Source organism: Cyprinodon variegatus, unplaced genomic scaffold, assembly GCF_000732505.1.
Source record: "Cyprinodon variegatus isolate N-32 unplaced genomic scaffold, C_variegatus-1.0 Scaffold88, whole genome shotgun sequence".
Lineage (NCBI taxonomy): Eukaryota > Metazoa > Chordata > Actinopteri > Cyprinodontiformes > Cyprinodontidae > Cyprinodon > Cyprinodon variegatus.
The window spans coordinates 1047751-1070200 of NW_015150541.1; the positions used below are offsets into that span (position 1 = coordinate 1047751).

The following is a 22450-nucleotide window of genomic DNA, read 5'->3' on the forward strand; positions in this document are numbered from 1 at the left end:
CTTCTAAACATATTATAATAAATATATTGCTCCACAAGTTTAAAAAGTCAATCAACATTTTATGTTGCACTGTAGCACTACCATTGAATTGGCGTAACAATAATCCTGTGTTTTAGGCCTTTTTCTGGTGTGTCTAAAAGTGCAGCCTCATGTTTATAATGCAGCTACATTAAGCATAGGCACACCCACTGCAGGCCCAGCAGTATTGGAGCCATTGTTTCCAACTTAGCAACTTTGTAGCTATATTTAGCAACTTTTCAGACCCCTTTATTGACTAAGCATACTTTTTACATCTTGGAGATATTGGTGACAACACAAAATAGCACAGATTGCTCTTAGTTTACTGTCTTTAGCAATGCCTCAGACGCAGCAACAGCCCATGTCTGCAGTAGAAGAGCAAAGCGACTCCCTTCCGTTTCCCCATTAAACATCAGCATGAGATGAGCAAAGCTTCCATCATCCCCCCAAAGTAAAAATCAGGATGTTCTTTTGATACTGAAACAGTGAAATAGATGCCTTCCTGCATTTACAGCAGCAGCCATTCAAAATGGTCCTTCCCAGTCAAACGCCAGCCGAATGGCATCCCACTTCCCTGTAACTACCAGTGAGATCCTCTCCAACTTCCAGCCACTGAAGTGACCCCATCTTGCATATTTTTTTACTCTGGCTTCAACCTTTTACTGAATTAACAGGTTCTGATCATGAGATGAGACTTCTCTTTAGATCTTAATTTTAATACAAAGATCGATGTTTAAAAAGGAATTGTAGGGAACCAGCCAAGGACCCATCAAGGAAAGTGGGGAAATTTTGAATAGCTACTACTGTAATTCTCGTACAAACAGACAGGGCATTGGGGGTATGCTTCTACGCATAGGCGCGTTTCAGCAGCCCTGGCAGACAGGCCCCTAGCTTCTCAGCACAGAGAAAACTGGTATTTTTGTATTAATTTTGAGACCTAATTTGATATTCTTAGTTGTGTATTTAATTACCGTATTCAAATTCAGATGGGTGATTAATAAAACATATCTCCCGTGTGACAAACTGAGAACACATATTTATTTATGTTAAATATGGTCTTTAAAAGTAACCAGATTTTAAAAAATTAAATTAAAAACATAAAAATTGATAATTACAATGCTGAAATGGACTTGTCAGTTGTGGTTTCTGTTCCAGCACATATCATTATTTATCGATCATAAATTTCTAATGCGTTATGTCTTTGTTAAAGGGGTCCCAATTGGGCCTGGGCCCTTTGGCCCCTGCCTAGAACCGCCCATTGGAAAGAGTGCCAAATATTAACAACAAATGTAGGTATTTCACATCAATGCAGCACACTGCTCCTCAAGGGGATGGGTTAATGCAGAGGTACATTTCTGCAATGTGAGATCAATAAAATTGATTAATACTATTATTAACAAGACAGTAAAAACAAAACAGTGTAAAAAAAAAAAAGGTCACTCCTTATTTTGGCATTTAGAAAATATGATTAATTTTGGTAACCCTAATAGACCTTAAGACAGGAAATGTTTATTCAGATTTCATATCTATCAGTGACAAAAAAAAGCGTATGTCTTTTTATATACTGCATGTAAACTTCTAGTTTTACCTCTGCATACTGTTTCATATTTCATTTAGCCTAGAGCCTAAATAATTAATAGTTCAGAGCAGAGCTTAGGGCCCCTCACCAGCAGGAGGCCCCAAGAGCAGCAGGGTTTACAGATGGTCAAGAATCACATCAGCATTAGTCATGCAGATCTATATTTATTTCTTTTTCTTTACCATTAATATCTAGTGAACTCTACTTTTTAAACCTCAAGAAAACATTCCAATGCTATTAGATGAAACATAGTCATTTAATCTATTTACTTATTCAGAAAATTGTGAACACCTGTGATTTTATTTTTTTCCATCAAAGTAAGAGTTTCTCCAAGAAATTTAATGCAGCTACAGATCTGTCCATTATTTTTGTATGTATGGGAAACATATAGAAACTAGAGAAATAAAAATGTAAATTTGACATGCATTGCACAAAACTAAAAAAAAAAAGATCCTTTAAGATTCTGCTCTCTCTCAACTTAATATTAGGTTCCACAACCTTTGGAAAAAAGAAATGAGAGCAATCACTTTCTATAACCACCAATAAGCTTTTTGCACATCTTCGCTGGAGTTTTGGACCATTCTTCTTCTGTAAAGTATTCCAGATGTGTTATGTTATGTAATATCTCCACAGATATCTAAATGGATGTGGATACAGTCAGATTACTGGCCATACCAGAACTCAGTGCCCTTTCCATCAATTTGTTGTTGATTTCTGAGTTATGTTCAGGGTCATTATCCTGCTGGACAGTGGCACCCAGTGCCTGAGGCAATAAACTACCCCCAAAACATCTTTGAACCGTCACCATATTTGACTGTATGCTTCTTTTCTTTGTATATCTAATCCATTTTTTGGGTAGAAGGACATGCTTTACCAAAAATAAATATCTTGCCTTCATCTGTCAACAAGACTTTCTCCAGAATTTAGTTTATACACATACATTTTGACAAATTAATTGAAAGATCATTCACACTGAAAATGTGCAGTGAGCCTGCAGGACAGTTTGAATTTTTCTTAGAAGTTGTTTGATGCTAAATATCAACCAATCAGACTATCCTGGGTTGCAACCTTTCATCAATTATGCATCCAGCTATGCTATTTTTGAGCCATGGGTTGTAACTTTCTTATCTATGTTGCACACTGTTGACAATAGGACACTGAGATTTCTAAAAATAGACTTGTGACCTTTAAGCTGTAAATGTTTCACCACAATCTGGTGTAAGTCCTCTCTTCTCCTTCAAAAAGACACAACCATACATTCCAAAGACTGAGCCGATCTTTCTCCTTCTTATCTGATAACGGGCGTGATTTTGACATTGCCCACACCTGTGATCACTTTTGGGATTAGGCGACAAAAATGTGCTTGAAACAAAGTTAGTTCTCCAGAATGTTGAAAGGATGTGTTTTGTAGGGTCCAATGTTTTGAGTTTTGTATGAAGTTATTTAAAATGTGCAATTTTTGCCTGCTTTTTTATTATGTAAGCAAAGGGAATAAAGAGGTATGTGCCAAAATATGGGAAATTGCAATAACTCTCATGGAAAAAAAAACAATTAAATAGAACAAATCCAGAGGTGCCAACATTTTTTTTTTTGCATAATTGTAAGTTGAACACCATATATCCACATATGCTTTGGGGCCCCTTACTATCTAGGGTGGCCCTTTGGCAGAGAAGTAACATACCAAACAAAATGTGTGAAAATAATATTACATATTACACCACAGATTTAGGGGATTTTTTAGAGAGGGGATAAAAAGTGTTTTTTCAATTAAACTGAACCGAAAAAGAGACCAAACGAGTGAGGGGGAACATCTATGAGTAATAGCGTCAGAACTGATGACTCAAAGCTGCCTCAACTTCGTTTTAAAGTTGGGTTTACACCTCATCTAACACATTCAGATCGAATCACGCACCTTCCACTGCTCATCCCGCCTAGAACTTAGATATCTGTCGTCTGATTGGCTTACAATGAAGCTGAGGCAACAGAGCGAGAACGTGATTGGTTCTCCGGACTGCCAATCATTCCACCGCTGTCTGCGCCGGTCCGACGCGGAACAGGGGACAGAGAGGCCATACTATCGGCAGAAGGCGCTCTCAGGATTGCTGCCCTTCATCAAATCTTGGTACACCTTGTACAATAAGCGCGTGGTGACTTTTAACCACTCCGACTTGGATAAATATTAACCAGTTGAAAAAATGGCGCAGCAAGACAGCAAGAAGATATTTTTTGAGAACCTGTCGGGAGCAGGGAAAGCCATCGCTGTGCTCACGAGCGGAGGAGATGCTCAAGGTAACTTGTCGCATTCACGGACACAGTTTTTATAGTTTTTTTGCGCTTTAGTGCAGACATCCCCGTAGAGGGCGAATATACACCCCCTCTAGCCGGTGATGCTGCGTTTTTAGTCGTGTGGAAAGCTACGTGTAGGCAGCAGTGCTTTGCGCAGTGGGCCCTTTAGGGGCTCAGAAATTAAAACATGATGTTGAATCATCCAGGAAGGGGAAACAGTTAGCTGAGACGCTAACATGGCGTGATAACTGAAAATATCCGCATCCTCAAACTCTCCTAGAGAGATGTCAAGGTCGAGCTGTGTGCTGCCTTTTCCTCCTCACGTGATGCAGCAGCGACAGGTCCAGGAAGACGTTCATCTTTTGATGCTTTAACTTTGAAAGGGAACAGCGGCCGCCTGGTCGGCTGCCACTAGCTCCCAGAAAAGGCTGAGGTTAGATTGAGGAAGATGAGGGCTGTGGTTTTTGGTGGCACAGAGTGGGCCAGCAGCTGGATGCCTGCATCCTGTGTACGTGATGAGCGGCACCCTGTCTGATCTACGTCACAGAGGAAACTCTTGGTCACGTGACACACAGCCTCATCTCTTATTGATTGAAATGAAAATGCGCCCAACCACGAAGGAGTCCCTATTTGAATTTACAACCATTTATCCTCCTGCTAAGCCTTATTGTTCACGATTAAAGGTGTAAAATAACAGATGAACTGTTTCTATTATTGATTCTCATCTGTTTTTACTTTGTTTTTTGCATCACATTAATACGGGGATTAGGGCCAGTGAAAAAAAAAGTTAACTGATTTTTACATTTTATTTCAGTTTAATATGGGAAAAAAAAGTCAGATTTCTGCCTTTAATCTCAGAATTCTGACTTTTTTCTCAGAATTCTGACTTTTTTCTCATGTCAAACTGAAATAAAATAAAAAAAATTAGTCAACTTTTTAAAATTTTTTCAGTTGCCCTAATCCTCTTCCGTACATTAAAACATTCATTTCTACTAAATAATTTAATCGAAATATAATTTAATAATAGAAAAAGTGCCATGAAATTCTAAGAGGGATGTGTTTACCAATGTCTGACCTACAAGTTAGTGTTTCATTTCTCTAAGGAGTTGAAACCCGATGCATTTCCATGGTGTTTAATGGAGGCATCAGTTTGAATCCCATAGAAAATTAGAGAACTACAAAATTATCTTTTGTTTGCATCAAGATATGTGTCCTTACCCTGATTTTAATCAACTCCATGGTCGCATTATTGATTGTAAAGGATTTGAGTTGTTCATTATGAAAAGAAAAGTAGATTTTTTTTATAGACGTTTGATCCCCTATAAGAGTAAATCTAGGGAGGACAAGTATATTTCCATCTTTTTCCTTTATGTTATTTGCTCTTTCCTTAAGCATTTAATTAAAACAACAATAAAAAAACACCGTGAGGAGACCACAAAGAAAAGTATAGTTGCATATGCATGACAGGAGTGGGAAGGCATTGTTCAGCTGGCTTTGGTCTTTTTACCCACTGTGCCTGAGAAAGCTTCAGTCATGCAGAAGGGGAGGATGGCTGCTTGGATAGGGAATCGAAAACCACCAGAGTGGGAGACGTTTCTCAATAGGTTTTTGTGCACTCTTACGTAAGCCGCTGCTTAATTCCAACGTTTGTAAATGGTCAGCTATTTGACTTGACTGTAAATTAGTTATGTCTTAAAAACCTTCAGAAAAAAAGCTTTAAACTATTCAGAAACTCATATACAGGATTTATCAAACAGATGCTAGTTAAAAACATTGGCAGACCCCTATAGATGCTCAGCTTGTTTTGGCGTCTCTTCTCCCCTGCTGTCCAACACCCTGAACTTTTATGTTGCTAGGCAACAGTGATCCAGCAGCCCACCTGTTTCTGACAAATGCATTTATTTATTTCTGCTCCAGCCACTTTCTTTTGGTCTGTCATGCTGTAAGTAAAGCAGTTTCGGTTGTTGTCATAGCATACCCTTACATTTAGTCGCACGTTGGAGTTTCTTCGTTAATGAGGGCACTCTGGAGCGGAGAGAGAGAGAGTGCAGGACGAGTTGGAAAACTTTGTTCCCATAAAAGGCTTTGACGCTGTAATAAGAAACACAGGCTCAAACAACTATAAACATCAATAGTTTGAGCTGAAGCGCTAACATGTGCTCTGTCCCCTTTTACTGCATTGCTTTACGGGAAAGCTGCTTCGTTCATCATTATTATTATTATTATGGTTCTTTAAATTCTTTCTCCCCTGCAGGAATGAATGCTGCAGTACGAGCTGTGGTCCGAATGGGGCTGTACGTGGGGGCTAAAGTTTATTTTATTAAAGAGGTGAGTCATCATAATAAAAAAAAGTCTCTAGACACTCTCACATCTGTTTGTAAATTATTTGTCAATGTTTTCAATCAAATATCAGGCTAAACTATAACTTTGGGGAATGTTGAATTCAAACAGTCACATGTCATCGGCATGTTTTCCTCAGCGTTCACACACATATCTCATACAGCAGATCTAAGCCGAGCTTTGGGAACTCACGTTCTGCAGCTCATACTGTGATCCCTGTCCATCTGTGTGCTGGACGCTCCGCATGGGCTCACTCTGTGTGCCGTTACATAAGAGACTTAAGGCTTTAGCTGTTGTCCCTTCCACCGCATCCCTCCTGGTCACACTACCAGGAAGGACAAAGTTTGAACATGAAACAGCAGTACTAATTCAGTGAATTCTCCTGCACACCTCTGATGAAATTCTAGGTTTTTATGTAGCAAAGGTATGACACCATAGTAACTGGTTTAAAAACTTTTTTTTCATCTTTAATTGTATTACAGATCTTCACTTTTGACAGAAAAAAGAAGCCCACCTGTTAAAGGAAAATGAAAAAAATGAGCTTTTAGTGGCCATCTGATTTGTGGTCCTCTACTCTGGGGTGATACATCACCTAAATAATACACAATTATTTAATTTGCTTATATAATTGGAAATAAACAACCTTTGATCTTCAACTTTTTGGGAGACACTAAGGGTACGTTCACACCGCAGCCTGAAGTGACCCAAATCCGATTTGTTTTGCCCATATGTGACCTGAATCCGATCTTTTCGTGGCTGTCTGAACAACACAGATCCGATTTTTTTCCAATGCGACCCAGGCCACTTGGTTATGTGGTCCTGAATCCAATACGAATCTGATCTTTTCAAATGCGACCTGCGGCCAGGTCGCATTCATCCGACCTGAACGCCATTAACACCCGACAGTGGTCACTCTTCTGCTTCTTGCTACGCAGAAGCGGCAAGAAAAACAAAAAACAATGGTGGACAATCGCTAGATGTTCTCCAGCACTACCTTCCATGTTTACTTCCGTAAACATAGAGCACGCTTCCTTATGACGTCATTGCGTCCTCTACTGCGCATGCGGGAAACTTTAGCTGTATGAATGCAGTTTACACAGAAGATCACATACAAGTCGCATATATTTGGAAATATGAACGGCAACGCAAAAAAAAAAAAAAAAAATCAGATTTCACAAAAAAAATCAGAATTGAGCATCAAGGCCTGCAGTGTGAACGTAGCCTAAAAGGCTTAGGTCAAACGGCCTGATTATTGCAATTGTTCCCATTTTCATCCACCTTCACATAAACAAGCTTGTGCCAAGCAGAAAGTCTCCTCCAAGGTTCTCTGGGATTAGATGTTTCTTAATGAAAAAATACTGGCCTAAAAAGAAATCCTCGCTTTTTAAAAATGTTTTTATTTGCATTACAAAATCTTTTCCGACTTTCCGTACTAACATCCAACTGATCACTGGAGCTCTGTTGTGCATATTTACATTATACACAGCAGTACGCTTAAAAATAACACTGGTTATACATCCTTAGAAAACTTAGATTCTCCACAATTCAACCACCAAGTTCATTTTATGGATGAGCGCCCATTAAAAAAAAGATATAGCAGTATATTAAATCAGAATTTTTAAATTAAAGTTTCGACTTCCTATTGTTGAGGCCGTATTATAAATCCCTGGACGGGGACGCCTTTTACAGCTGCTTTTTGTATCTCTGCTTCTGTCTCCTTGAACCCCAGTCGGCCTCGGCAGATGGCCGCTCACACTGAGCCTGGTTCTGCTGGAGGTTTCTTCCTGTTAAAAGGGAGTTTTTCCTCTCCACTGTCGCTACAAGCATGCTTAGTGTGAGGGATTGTATTTGAGTCAATGAGTCAATGCAATCAACTGGTTTTCCTTAGATCAATTTGATTGTATGATCTGGTTAAACTGTAAAGTGCCTTGAGGTGACATGTGTTGTGAATTTGGCGCTATATAAATAAACTAAATTGAATCTTAGGTTGTTTATATTACATTTGTTCGTATGAGTCCAAAGTAATTCAGCATATTCATTATAGAAACATTCCATGATGAGAAAGGCACAAAAATTCAAATTTTTTACCTTCAGAAAAGTCCCATCTTTGTACCTAATGCTAACCGTCTTGCCAATCACCCTAGCTTCCACAAACCTTTCCGGTTGATGTTTGGTCCAAGGTCAAGTCTTCTTGACGGTACATATGGGCACCATGTTTTTAGCTATGCGCAAAGTGAGCTCTTCTGTAATGGTTTTTAACCGTGGTCCTTTCCTCTCATATGCGGTGCTTTGCGCTAAAGTTTGGGCTATGGTTGGCTGATTGTTGTTTATTTTTTGCTGAGAGGCTGGCGTTTTACATATTTCCACTGGATGCTTCTGTTTAAGATTCTGAAAAAGGTTGTCTGCTGCCCTTAACTGCGACTGCCTTTTGGGAAATGTTGCAGCGTGGGATCTTTAGCTACATGTTTGTTGCAGCAAACGTAAACCAGTTCCAAAGAACAAATTATTTTATTCCTTTTTTCTCCCACTTCTTCCCACTCTCCTTGGTAGCCATGAACTGCATCCTGGGAGTAATACTTCAGTTACGGAAGCTCCGGGGGACCAATATTGCGCCGTTATACAAAAAAAGTTATTTTTTCTTTAATCGCCCTCTAAAAAAACTTTTAATGAATTAATTGAATCTACTTTTTGCAAAGCCCTGCTTCTAACTTACCCAAATATAGACATTTACCTCCTTATAGAACACAATTATTACTCGACCAAAGTTCCCGAATCTCCTTCAGTGTCTTTACTTGTTTGCTGACATCTACCCAAACTGGTTTGCTTTATTTTTATTTTTTTTTTCATCATACTTTTTGGAGATGTCATATTTTCTCCTCTTTCAATGGCCGTATTCACCACTATTCTATCTATTCTTTCTAGATATATTCATCTGGAAAATCCTAGAGGAACACATTTGCGTTATTTCAGGTTTAAAAAGTCCTCTTTCTTCATGAAAGTTTCCGTTTAATGCTGCAGGCTGTCCAAACAGGTTGTTGCAGATATTTTACATTTCACGCTAACCAGATTTGTTTGACTTTTTCTTTGATGTAATGTTTTCCACATGACAAAAAAATGCTCTTTTTATAGGTGTTTGTACACCTTTAAGACCTTATGTTGGTTACTTTGTATATGGGATAAATCCTGTTTTCACTGTAAGGGTGGTCATCTTTTCTTTTGTCTTGTTTTTTTTTTAATCCTCAGGGATATCAGGGTATGGTGGATGGAGGAGACAACATAAGAGAAGCAACGTGGGAAAGTGTCTCCAGCATGCTACAAGTGGTAACTATCACCAGAAGCATTAACACTGATTCTAACCAGGTGCTCCATCACCTGTGGAAAACTGTATATTCGGATTGAAACAAACTTCATCTGAACTGATGTATTTATATATATATATATATAGGAGGCAGGAGACAGAATTTTCTCTTAGCAAGTTGATTTGTCCCTGAGGCTCTTTCCCTGACTTTTGCTCTGCTGTCATCAGGGTGGTACTGTCATCGGCAGCGCCCGCTGCAAAGACTTTCGCAGCCACGAGGGCCGTCTGAAGGCGGCTCACAACCTGGTGCAGCGCGGCATCACCAACCTGTGTGTAATCGGAGGAGACGGCAGTCTGACGGGAGCCAACCTCTTCAGGGAGGAGTGGAGCGGTCTGCTCACAGAGCTGGTGGAGCAAGGTAGTGGAAACGCGGGCAGGACATTTCCACTTTAGAAAGAAATGCTGGACTGTACAAGGAAAAAATTTATTCAGAATGTTTATGCTTCAAAATATTTTATTAACTCCATGCAGGAGGTTATGTTTTTAGGACTAAACTCACGGACAGACGTCGATGAGTTTAAACGTTATGGAAGGATTTTAATTAAGCATTTATCAGAGGTGTCCCTCCTGCAAAGGAACAATCCGTAAAATTTTGGTGATGATCTGGATACAGGATTTAGTAAGAGATTTAAAAGGTTGGGATAGTTGGTGGAACAAGCAGCTCCGCTACTAAACCAGAGGGCCTCAGCATCAGACTCAAAAGGTCTGGAGGTATTTTACTGAAGACGAAAAAACATAAGAAAAGGGAACGTTGTTGGTTTGTTAGCAGCAGACTTTTAGCTTAACACTTGGTTGATGTGACGCATCGAGCAGCAAAAGTTACAATTTTCCAACTCCAGTATCTGCTGCTTGTGAAATTTTGAAGTTTCAAGGGGAAAAATTGTACAGTTGTACACATTGCGAGCTAAAAGCCTGGTTAGCAGCATCAATTGAAAACTTATGAACAGATTTTATGGACATTTTTTACCAGAGGTGCATCATTAAAAGGAACAATTCTTTTGAAATATGGTAATGATCCAGATCATGTGTGAGTTTTAGCTATAGTCATTTCAGGCTGCTCTGCAGAGATCTGTGCTGTCTTGAGTATTTTTCTAGTTTTTGTTGGGATTTGGTTGGGCTACAGCAACATCAAACAGTGCTTACTTGAAAAAAGTATGGTTTTTGAATATTTATTTGCATTATAACAAAGCTCTGAAAAGTCAGCTTGCATTTTAATTTCAGTGTCTTCACTCTAATTCCCTTAATTTAGGATCTTACTGAACCATCTCCCTTCAGAGGTCACCTAAACAGAGTCCATCTTTCTCTATTTACATTTTTGTATCAATCTGTTCTGTGAGACTGCAATAGGTTGAATAGAGAACATTAGCAAACACAAAGGATCATGAAAACAAAGAAACAAAGACAGAACAAGGATTTAGTTGTAAAAAAACTGTTAAGCAGAGTTTGAGTGTCAAAGCGATCTAAGCTTTGAACGTCGATTGGGTCACTGTGCAGAGACCCACGGCTCAGGTGGGAGTTTCTATCATTCAGTTACCCATTAGTCATCCATCAGTCCATCGTCTTCTGCTTATCTGACAACTAGCAGAGCAACCTGGGCATCCCTCTCCATGGCAACACTCCCTAGCTCTGTCTAAAAATCGAATAACAAAGCTGTTGTAAAAAATAAATAAAAAAGCCAGAGGAAGCTTTATAAGCCACGGGTCCCATTTTCTAGAGCAGACACAAGGAAGAAGCTTCTTTAGTTAGTTGAGATTAAAATCTAATTCTCTTTGTGATGGAAAAAACTACCCACATCCCTGAATACAGCATCGCTTTGGTTGTTTCACCATATTGGTGGCAGCATCATAGTATGGGGAAGCTTTCCTTCTGCATGGTCAGCATAAACGTCCCTGTGGAATGAAGGAAAGGTGACTCATGAAAATACATAATTATTTGATCCTATATTCAGATACATGTTGAGCGAGCTAATATTGTTTCGAATGTTAATAAATGGTATATTCAATTCAATTCAGTTTATTTATATAGCGCCAATTCACAACACAAGTCATCTCAAGGCACTTTACAGTTCAACCATGCACGTTTCAGTTATTTCACAGTACATTTATCTATTCAAAAGTGTGTGTATTATAATAGATGTCTACATTTCTGTCCCTTTTTGCCATCCTTAAATCCTAGGGGTCAGATCTTAATGATACTGCAATTTAGAGAGAGCACATCCAGTTAGTCACAGTCAGAGAAACAGGACTACACTGGAAAACATGCCATCCAGCATCTATAAACAAGGGCTGTTAATGGTAGCAGCACAGCTGATGTTTCTCTCCATATCTTCAAGCATCACACGACAACCATCACCAAGACTTCTATAATTATACTGGCTTTGGTTATTATCACGGACTCGACAGTGACTGCCGCTGCGTAACGTCCACACTTGCATCCTAAACTGCCAGATTTGGAAACATCCCAACCTGGCAACAATGCACGTAAGACGGGAAACGTCAGCCTCTAGATGCAAAACCCCATCATGCACCGCAACGTATTTTTGCAAAATATTCTAACATAAATTTGCCAAATATAAGAGGAATATTTTAGTTTGGTTTAAAGAAAGCATTTTAGTTTTATTCCTATTTAGTTTGTTGCAAGGATTTTACAGTTTGAAGAATAGGATTTTACACCACATGCCAACCGTCACCAGGATGTGCATGACAAGGAAGGGCTATATATACTGCATGCATCATTTAGATAGTTAACATTGTATTACTTCTTGAGCTCCTTGAGTTAATACTGTCACAGGTAGGGGCTTCGGCCGGAGAGTAAGTGTTGCGGCCGGTATGATTTAAGGAGGGTCCACCGGTCAAATGCCCACTATCACAGATTACCAGTCTGAGCCTGGCCAGGTCTAATCTAGCTTCATAGTTTTACCTTAAAATCTGAGATCCGAATCTATAAGTTAAATGTTTGCAGCTAGTCTGACATTACTAACATTTAGTTTGTTATGAAACATGATTGTTTCACAGCTTGAATGTCGTTGTTATTTAGATTAGTGGAAACGAAACCGTCAACCAAACTAACTTAATTTACAAGATTGAATAAGCAATGTGATCTAGATGCTAGGATGTCCTTTAATCTTGGTCTTCCATCATATATTTTTATATTTTTAACATTTTTGATATAATTATTGATAATTATAAGACACGATCTCATAAATGAAAGTTCGTTTGGTTGACCAATTTCCACCTCCCAAAAGGGTTGATTGAAAGCAAAGCCACTTTTTGAAAGCAGTAAATGTTGTTTGTCATTTTTATAATGAAATTTAATGGAGAAAAACATCATCAGATATGGTAGGAAAAACTCAGGGATTATATTTTCAGGCCATATTGCCCAGCCCTAGGTCCAACCCTCTGTGGGAACAACATGTGCTCATTAGTTCATAAGATTCCCCTGGTCTCCTCAGGACTGATTGAAGCCGACGCCGTGCAGAAGTACTCGGCCCTGCACATCGTTGGAATGGTCGGCTCCATCGATAATGACTTCTGTGGGACGGACATGACCATCGGCACCGACTCTGCTCTGCACAGAATCATCGAGGTGGTAGATGCCATCATGACGACGGCACAGAGGTGAGCGAGAAGAAGGTTATAGTCTCTTTAGCAACGAGAACCCAACCTGCGGTTATATGACTTTTGCTTTACTTCCTTCTAGCCATCAAAGGACCTTTGTGTTGGAGGTCATGGGCAGACACTGTGGGTAAGAGAAAGTTTGCAGAGTGTCCAAAAAAAACCGATCAGATTCTGGCTTCTTCTCTGTTTACATGATGCTGACATGTCTGTGTGTAACATCGCAGTTACCTGGCCTTGGTGAGCGCTCTGGCTTGTGGTGCAGACTGGGTGTTGATCCCTGAAATGCCTCCAGAGGACGGCTGGGAAGACAAGATGTGTCAGAAACTATCAGCGGTAACTCCGTCGCATTTCCACAACAGTCAATAGAAGCCCATGATAACAGGGTTCTAAGCAGCTATTTATGTTTTACCTGCAAGAACTAAATGAATAGATACGACTGTTTTTCCAGTCTTCTAAAGCCTCAAAGTGTTTATCCTTCTTTGAAAACATTGCCAATGTTTTATGATTTAGACCCGTTCCAGGGGCACAAGGCTGAACATAATCATAGTGGCAGAGGGAGCCATTGACAGGCATGGGAAACCTATAACTTCTGGTTTTGTCAAGGATGTGAGTACATGAGTGTGGAAGAAGAAGAAGAAGGAGGGGAAGCCAGAAGCACGGAGACCCGTCCGATGCAGCCTCACGAGCCTTTGTTGCTGTTTCCTAACAGTTTGTTAATCTCATGATGAAGACGTGTTGACAAGCAGCGATAGAAGCAGGATTTTGTTTTTTTAACGAGCTGGAGCCGCGGTGAAAGCTCTGCTTTTATCACGAAGGGAGCTGTTCTTTCTCTCTCTGTCTGTCCCTCTCTCCACTCATGGCTCCCGTGCTTCTGAAAGCCCACGTCACAGCCACACTCAGTTTTTCTGTCATGTTGTTTCTCCACCACGCCCTCCTTTTGTAGAACCGCGCAGGGATGAAAAGGCTGAATATCATAATTGTCGCCGAAGGGGCGATTGATCGTAACAACAAACCCATTACAACTGACTATATTAAGGATGTAAGTACAGAGCCCTGTGCAGTGAGCCTCCAGCCTCCTGTATGACTCTGCCCCTGCCCCGATGTGGCTTTTGACTGTTGCTGTGTTTCTTGACTGCTCTATCAGGCCCACTTGCTAGTTTGGTAAGAAAGCTTTCACGGCACTGAACTCTAACGGCAAAAAGGGCACTCTCATCAAACCAGACACACATTTTCCAAAGCAACGGCCACCTGTTTATTAGAGATGCACCGACCGGTTTTCTGTAAAGCTTTGACCCTCCCTCTCATTTTCAGCTCATTCCAGTTTCTTTTTTAAGTCAAACATGATTTCAAATAGTTTTTAGCCTCCCTGTGGTCAAACCATGTAGCTTTAGCATCTGATGTTAGAATATGATGTGATTAGTGTGGCTAGCATTACAAAAATACTTCCTTATTGTGAGATTTCCAAAAGCTTTCCAAAGTTGGCCTGTTGTAGGAAAGATTGAATAACATAAATAGATGAAAAGAACTATCATGCAGTTCACTGAGTAGCCTTCCTGTTATCAGATGGACATTCTGCTCTCTCTCTCTCACACAGAAAGATTGATCTTCATTTAAATGTCTACCTACTAGGCCTAGGCAAAAAATCGATTCAATTAATTATTTTGAAAAAAAAAAATATATTAAAGCATCTGGGAAAACAGTGAACGACATAACTACAGGTGAGTGAGAAGTTTGGAAAAAATTGGAAAAAACATCGTAAATTGAATTAAATATCGAATAAAATAATCTTAGATTTTATTTTTAGGTCGTATCGCCCAGCCCTTCTACCTCCATGTTTATTCCCTTCGTTTTGAACACCCCATTGATACTCAAGATAGCCATCTTAGAGTATTCTCCAATATAATGACTTTCACTTAGTTGAGTGTTGTTAGCATGACCGTTAGCATTTAGCATGCTGCCTTCACTGACTGGAAGAAAATATGATAACCATGTTTCCTTCCAACCATTTTTTTCGGTGCATCTCTATTATCCATACCTGCTTTTACATAGTTTTTTGTGTTTGAAACACACTTTTTCATCAGTGCACTTTCAACTAACTGGGTTTAAGGTCTAAAGTTTTCGGGTTTTTTTATGTTTTAGTAGTAGTTGGGTTTTCATATTTATACTGGTTGACATCCTGCCTGGGTTCCTCTATGGGCTACAAGCTATTTGCTAACATGACTGAAAAATTAGAATGGCTTGCTTGTGCTTTGCAGTTTCCCCTTCTCTTCAGCTTTTATATTGTGCTTGTGTTTTAGTGTGATATACCCACTTTATGTATTTTGTACATATCAAAGTAATCTGGATACATTTCCAGCAACAAAAGATGTCAATTCTCGCTGCTTAATCCTTTCTGTTTTATCATCGAAGCTTGTTGTGAAAAACTTGGGCTTCGACACACGCGTCACCATCTTGGGGCATGTGCAGAGAGGAGGAACGCCGTCTGCTTTTGACCGCATCTTGGTAGGTAGTCGGGTTGTTCTCAACCCACAGGTCATCATGTCCGGTCGGATGAATACAGATAATTAAACGGGGCTTATAGTTTTCATTTGCAGTTGTTCAAAATAAATATCTCAGACATGATGTGAAAAATGTCCATTCTCCTTATATTGTAGTTAATCATGTTTTTGTTTATTCTTCTGATTTAAAAAATATTTAAAATCAGCATCTAATTTTACCCTGGTCACAAAAAAAAAAATTTAGGTGAATTATTTTTTAAGACTGTTTTAGGCTTTTTGTTTTTGTAGTCTATAAATACAACATGTTATAGCTCCACACATGACCAGTTTATTGCATAAATGATTAATTTATGGTTCACATCATCACACACTTCAATGCACTGCAAAAAAAGTAACTCTAAGTAGGTTAACTTTCTTTTTATTAGTGTGGTTTCCATTTTCTTTAGAATAAGAACATCAACAACCTTATCATCTTTGTTCAAGTGGGAAATATTTAATTACCCAATTTTAAGTGCAAAAATGCTCATTTGATCATCTGCCTATTAGCAGTTAATCTTAATTACCTTCTCACACCTGCAAATGTACTTAATTTTATACATTTTTACTTAATTATAGACTTGTTTTTGCAAAGTACACAACTCTGTATTGCAAAAACTGTCTATCTAACCAAGACTTGCAATCTTACATCCAGAGATGCACTGATCCATTAACCTGGATCAGATCTCCACTCCAATATTGACTATTTAGCTGGACCGGATATCAGTGATTTTTATATTCGCTATTAGAGATCCAATCCAGGGCACCATACATGGAACTATTATACCTTTCTTTTTGCTGCGTATTTGTTAATAAACTAAATTACATTTATATCTGTGTTCCTTTTTTTTTTAAACCTTTTTTAACAATCTTTGTTAAATATAAAGCCCTCACCTACATGGCAAGATATATGGTTCATTAATTCAACAGTTGAATCAGATTGATTTCTGCCGAGGTATTGATATCAGGTTGGATCGGAAAAAAATTTAACGTTGCATTTCTACTTGTACGTAGCCAAAGAGGTCCTTCTGATCTCTTTTTGATATTGATACACTAAGCACACTTCAAAAACAAATGTAATAATAAGTAAAAAAGGGAAATAAGTGCATTTTAGCAAAAAGGGTAAGTTAGATAACATTTTTTACTCTCATTTTAAAAGTTCTATTAGTAAATTGTCTTACTTACCTGCTCAAACCATGGCAAAATGTACTTTTTTCAGAAAAAATGGACTGACTTGGGTTTCAGTTCTGCAGTGCAAGAGCTGATTCTTTTAGATTAATGATCTTCTACTCAACATAAATGCAGTAATCTGTGCAGTGGAGTAAAGTAGAAGCACATGGAAGAATTTCTTTAAATCGTGTATATATTGTCAAAACAAGAAGTCTTACCATGTGCGATCTCGTCCAAAGAAAATCAGAACAGAATCTGCTGTTGCTTAATATATCAATCTATAAACAAGACTGAGAGAACTTTTTGGTTAGATCTGAGGCTGCGTTCACACTGCTGACCTTGATGCTCAATTACAAATTTTTTTTTTCCTTGTCGTTCACATTTACAAATATATACGACTTGTATGTTATCTCCTGTGTGAACTGCAGTCATACAACACCAGTGTCCTGCATGTTCAGTAGAGGACGCAATGACGTCACAGGCCAGCGTGCTCTGTGTTCACGGAAGTAAACATGGATGGTAATGCCGGAGCGCATCTAGCAATCTTTTCCAACCACAAAAACACAATCTTTTCAAGATGGTTAAACATAAATACTGCTCTTCGCATCATCGTCCTCCATTGTTGTTGTTTTTCTTGCCTCTTCTTCATAGCAAGACCCAGAATAGTGACCTTTGTTTGGTATTATTAGCATTCAGTTCGGATGAAAATGCTGTTCAGATAAAGGTTGCATTTGAAAAGATCAGATTCAGAACCACATAGCCAAGTTGCCTGGGTCGCATTGGAAAAAATCAGATCTGTGTTGTTCAGAGAGCCATGAAAAGATCAGATACAGGTCATAAATGGGCCAAAAAATCGGATTTAAGTCGCTTCAGGCTGCAGTTTGAACGTACCCTTACATTAATGATCTTTGGAGATTACTCAACATAAATGCAGTAATCTGTGGAGTGGAGTAAAGCAGTAGCACATGGTAAAATTTCTTAAAAATCATGATACGTATTAAAAAAAAAAAGAAGAGTCACCAATCAATAAAACAAGATTGAGAGAACTTTTTGGTCAGGTCTAAGATTGCAAGACTTTTTTAGATGAACACTTATTTATGCCAAGTCTAGGGCTGCAGCCATTAGATATTTTAATAATAAATTAATCTGGTGATTTTTTTTTTTTTTTATTATTTTTTTATTCATCTTAATTAAGTAGTGTTTAGTTAATTTAAATATCTCTGTAAAGGTTTTGAGGTCAAAATAAACTAAGTATTCTTTGTCCATTTAAAATGGATTATAAAGTGGTAAAAGGGGTAGAAAAATGGATACAAATATTTTTGAAAAAGTATACAAGGTTTCTAAATCCCCAATTTAGATTTTTTAAATCAATATTTAATATTTTTTTGTTACTAATTAAAAGGAATATTGTAAACCTTTGGAGCTGTGATAGTAATGGTGAAGAGTTGGTGTGTTTTTCAGATGAAATGGTGTTAGGGTTTAAGTTAAGCACTTTATGAGATTTAAGGCTGAGCACATGACTTGTGCAGACATGTCACCACGTCCTCACTACAGGCCTACTAAAAATAAGCCAAGAAGTGAAAATGAATGAGAAAAGACGGAGCAGGGCAGAATTTCAATGCTGTTGTAGATATGTGCATGCAAATAGGGTGCTAATGATGCTCTGCTGTCTTTTCCTGTGTTCCTGGCTGTGTGTGTCGTCTTGTGAAGGCCAGCCGTATGGGTGTGGAGGCCGTCCTCGCCCTCCTGGAGACCACTGCCAACACGCCGGCCTGTGTCGTCTCTCTGTGCGGGAACCAGTCGGTGCGCGTGCCTCTGATGGAGTGTGTGCAGACGGTAAGTGTGTCGTTTAGATGGATTCAGTCCAAGGGATCAAACCCATTAAGTACACATGCAGATGCTTCACCAAACATACAGAAGCTGAGAGAAAGATGGATCCGATAATGGAGAGATGATGAACAATTAGTCAGGGTTTGAATGGCTGTGATGTTGAATAAACAGCCATGTTTGAGAGGCTGTGGATTCTGGGGAATGATCATCGAATGACTGCCAGCACGATGATGTAAGTTAATCATCACAGAAACACAAAGCTGCTTTGTTTTTCTGTTGGCCTGTCATGGTTGAAACTTGGCAGAAGTCACTGGGAAGATTTCTTACAGCTATCTGAAGTTTTCAGTGTCGTTACAAAACAGAGTAGACTATCTGTTATTTCCATATGTCAGGGATTCAGAAGTTAGAGTTAAATTACTAATGTCTTTGTTCAAACTTTTCTTTTTAATTGTGTTTTAGTTCATAGCGTCTCTTGTTTAAAATCGAAAGAAAAAAGGTAGAAACTAAGATTGATTGCATCCTATTCAGACTTAGCAGAGTAATGACTTGTAACCATTACCTGGGAGTTTTAAAGGCCCCCTCAATATGCGGACACATTTTCACTAGAGTAAATAACCAGGTCCATGTGTTTCTAATAATAGGTCCTGGTCAGATTTCCTAGGATTAATAGGGGCCGACTTTCCCTATTAATCATTGATGATCAGTGGACCCTTTCCTAACCTCTCCTCACCGGCCATATTTAAATCCTGAGTGTTATTGATTTATACGTTAGATGTGATTTATGTTTAAGTGAACTCTGAGGACAAACTGGAGGAAGTTGACATATGCCGGTTGTTTTTCCTCCATCTTGATGAAGAAATAGTTGGTTGGTTTTGTCTCGTTGTTTCTAAAGACTTTGTTAGATGGACACTTATTTATACCAAGTCCAGGGTTGCAGCCATTAGATATTTATAATATATTTATATATTAATGTAGTGATTTTAAAAAAATATATTTATCTTAATTTAGTAGTGTTTAGTTAATTTACATACCTCTATGTTTGAGGTAGAAAAAATAAACTAAGTATTCTTTGTCCATTTAAAATGCATTATAAAGCGGTAAAATGGGTAGAAAAAATGAATAAATATATTTTTGGAAAACTATAAAATGCTGCTAAATTAATATTTGATATTTATTTATTTTGTTACCAATTGAAAGGAATATTGGGAACTAGGGTTGTCACGATACTAGACTTTTCAACTCGATACCGATACTAAGTAAAATATTTGATACTCGATACCCTTTTTGATACCACAAGAATAAAAACAAAGACTCTAAAATTCAACAGAAATATTTTCATTACTAAAAAAAAATACAAGAAACAAATAAAAAAACAATAAGAATGATATTTTGAGGTTGTATGCTGTGCACAATATTAAGCAAGCTTGATAAAAAACTTACAAAATTAAAATAAGTGTTCCTTCCTTGGCTATGTTTTGCAGACATAACAATGACACTAGCCAAACCAGTTAAACAAAAATAATTCTCAGCAGCTGCACCTGTTACAAAAAAAGTCTGAAACTGAAAAATGCACAGAATTATTCAATCACACAGTGTTCAGAAAGTGCATTTTCCACTTTTCTGCAGTTTAGATGGCTGTATCGATACTTTTGAAAATGAGTATTGTATCCGGATACAACGTTTCAGTATCGATACTTTTTTGAGTATCGATACTTTTGACAACCCTATTGGGAACCTTTGGAGTGTTATTGATTTATACGTTAGATGTGATTTATGTCTAAGTTAACTCTGTGACTGAGGACAAACTGGAGGAAGTTGACATGTGCCGGTTGTTTTTCCTCCATCTTGATGAAGAAATGGTTGGTTGGTTTTGTCTTATGTCTAAAGCTTACACTATCCTTTTGAAATCATGTCTGTAACGGTCTGAGTGCGGTAACCTATATAACTGATGAGTGTAAATGGAACGCAACTGAACTTCACCGCGCCAGACACAACCGAACCGCGCTAAATCTAGTACTAGTTCAACAGTAGGACTCGGCACGCTTTAGTTGTGGCTCATTTATCTGATAACAAAGAGCAGCTGAGCAGACCGCATCATCCATTTACAGTCAGCTGACTCATCTCATTGGTTTTCTGTCGTGTCCGGTTTTGCAATTCAAAGATCTCTTCCACGATCCTATTCTCGGCGTATTGACAATATATGGCATCAAAAGAGCGTGGTGCGACCTGAGATGATACCGAGAACGAGGCTCTTATTGAAATTTACGTGCAGGCCGCTATCCAGGCATATAAGTTCCTGAATGGTATGGATGCCGCCATTTTTGTTTGAATAATTCTCGCCTTGAGAGCTGTTGCATCGTGGACCACCGATAGGAGGTGAGGAACCCGTGCTAGGGGGATTTGTAGATGGTCATAAGACCCAAGCTTGATGTGGTTAACTGATCTAAGCTCTGTCCGAACTCGGCTCGGATCGGTTTCAGAGGGGTAGTGGAAATGGGGTATTATTCTGATAGACGGATATATCGGCCTGGCTGTATTTTTGGCCGATGTAGACATTTTTTTTCTGACTTTTATATGGAAGCGTTTGCCGCTTCATTAGTGCATTTAGGAGCCACGCCTGAGATCACGCATTCCTGCTCCCTTTATTTGCTATCCATTGTTGAAATGTCGTCTTTGAGCCGTTAATAAATCTCAGTAAATTGTTTAATTAGGACATGTGGAGCATTTGGAACATATCAACCTTAAAAAAAAAAAAAAAACACATAATAGTCGATCTCTATCGTCATATTCCCACCATCCACTGGACTGGAGGTTTAGTGCAGCGTTAGAACTCCTCATCCATCTTCTGTCCCAGGTATTTGAACCCAGATAGTTTCTTATAAAAAATTTTAACATAGAGGCCATTCAGGCAGAAGGTCAATAAAGTCTAAAGCTTCGTTAAAGTTCATCAGCTAATGATTAATATGGTGTCTTGATCACATCAGAGAAGAAAGTAATAAAGCAATGTGATCTGAGAACAGTAGCTTGGAGTACTAATGGACTGTTTCCTCTTCCAGGAATCCTCTAACTCTTCTATGTGACCCTTTGGGACTGAAAATATAGAATATAAATTCTATATATTGATCGATTCTGTGTAAATATTCTAGTTTCTGCTTTTGTGCGGACCAGAAATCCATTTCTCAGTGACCAGGACTACGTTTATATATATTTATATATATTATTATAGTGAAAATTAATTGAAGCTTCTTAAAGTCTCTTTTTTTCCCCACACCTATTAGGTCTTTATTATAATTATATGGGTTTAATTTAGCATCTGACTAGTAATTTATTCAAAGGACTTCAGACTGTCTTTAGCTTTATGCTAAGCACATGGCATCTCTCTGAATAGTGACTTAAACTAATGCCATAGATGGAAGTGAAGCCAAACTCTGATAAATAATCTTTATTTGGATCTTTATCTGGATCGTACGATTACACAAAATTAGTTTCTCTGCGTTAATTACCATCAATTAACCTTCAGGAGGAGCAGCTGTTAAAAGGGATTTTGATTAAATCTCTTAGTGTGATCTGCAGAGGTTTTGTTTTGGATGAAGATCACATAAGATATGGAAAAAGGGTAAAAAAGAACAGCACTTCATGCTCTCTAACAACACCTGGGATTGCTTTGATGGCCTGGCTGCTGACTTTAATATATATATATATATATATATATATATAT

The 22450-nt window shown here is 38.4% G+C and overlaps 2 protein-coding genes across 8 annotated transcripts in view; both read left to right on the forward strand.

The window, feature by feature from the left end:
• LOC107083952 (coiled-coil domain-containing protein 42B-like) overlaps positions 1 to 3780 on the forward strand; it is a 24075-nt gene extending 20295 nt beyond the window's left edge. The window contains exon 7 of the mRNA XM_015373555.1: positions 3496 to 3780. Within this exon, the coding sequence (XP_015229041.1) occupies positions 3496 to 3780 (285 nt within the window). The remainder of the gene's footprint in view (positions 1 to 3495) is intronic.
• LOC107083965 (ATP-dependent 6-phosphofructokinase, platelet type-like) overlaps positions 3651 to 22450 on the forward strand; it is a 41270-nt gene continuing 22470 nt past the window's right edge. For 4 of the 7 annotated variants that reach the window (XM_015373570.1, XM_015373574.1, XM_015373568.1 and 1 more), the window contains exons 1-10: positions 3651 to 3886; positions 6138 to 6211; positions 9467 to 9544; positions 9750 to 9939; positions 13033 to 13198; positions 13281 to 13325; positions 13423 to 13531; positions 14142 to 14237; positions 15608 to 15700; positions 18613 to 18738. In XM_015373570.1, the coding sequence (XP_015229056.1) occupies positions 3793 to 3886; positions 6138 to 6211; positions 9467 to 9544; positions 9750 to 9939; positions 13033 to 13198; positions 13281 to 13325; positions 13423 to 13531; positions 14142 to 14237; positions 15608 to 15700; positions 18613 to 18738 (1071 nt within the window). In that variant the 5' untranslated portion in view covers positions 3651 to 3792. Of the gene's footprint in view, positions 3887 to 6137; positions 6212 to 9466; positions 9545 to 9749; positions 9940 to 13032; positions 13199 to 13280; positions 13326 to 13422; positions 13532 to 13708; positions 13805 to 14141; positions 14238 to 15607; positions 15701 to 18612; positions 18739 to 22450 lie in introns of all 7 variants that reach the window. The other 3 variants (XM_015373575.1, XM_015373569.1, XM_015373573.1) reach the window with 1 other exon arrangement.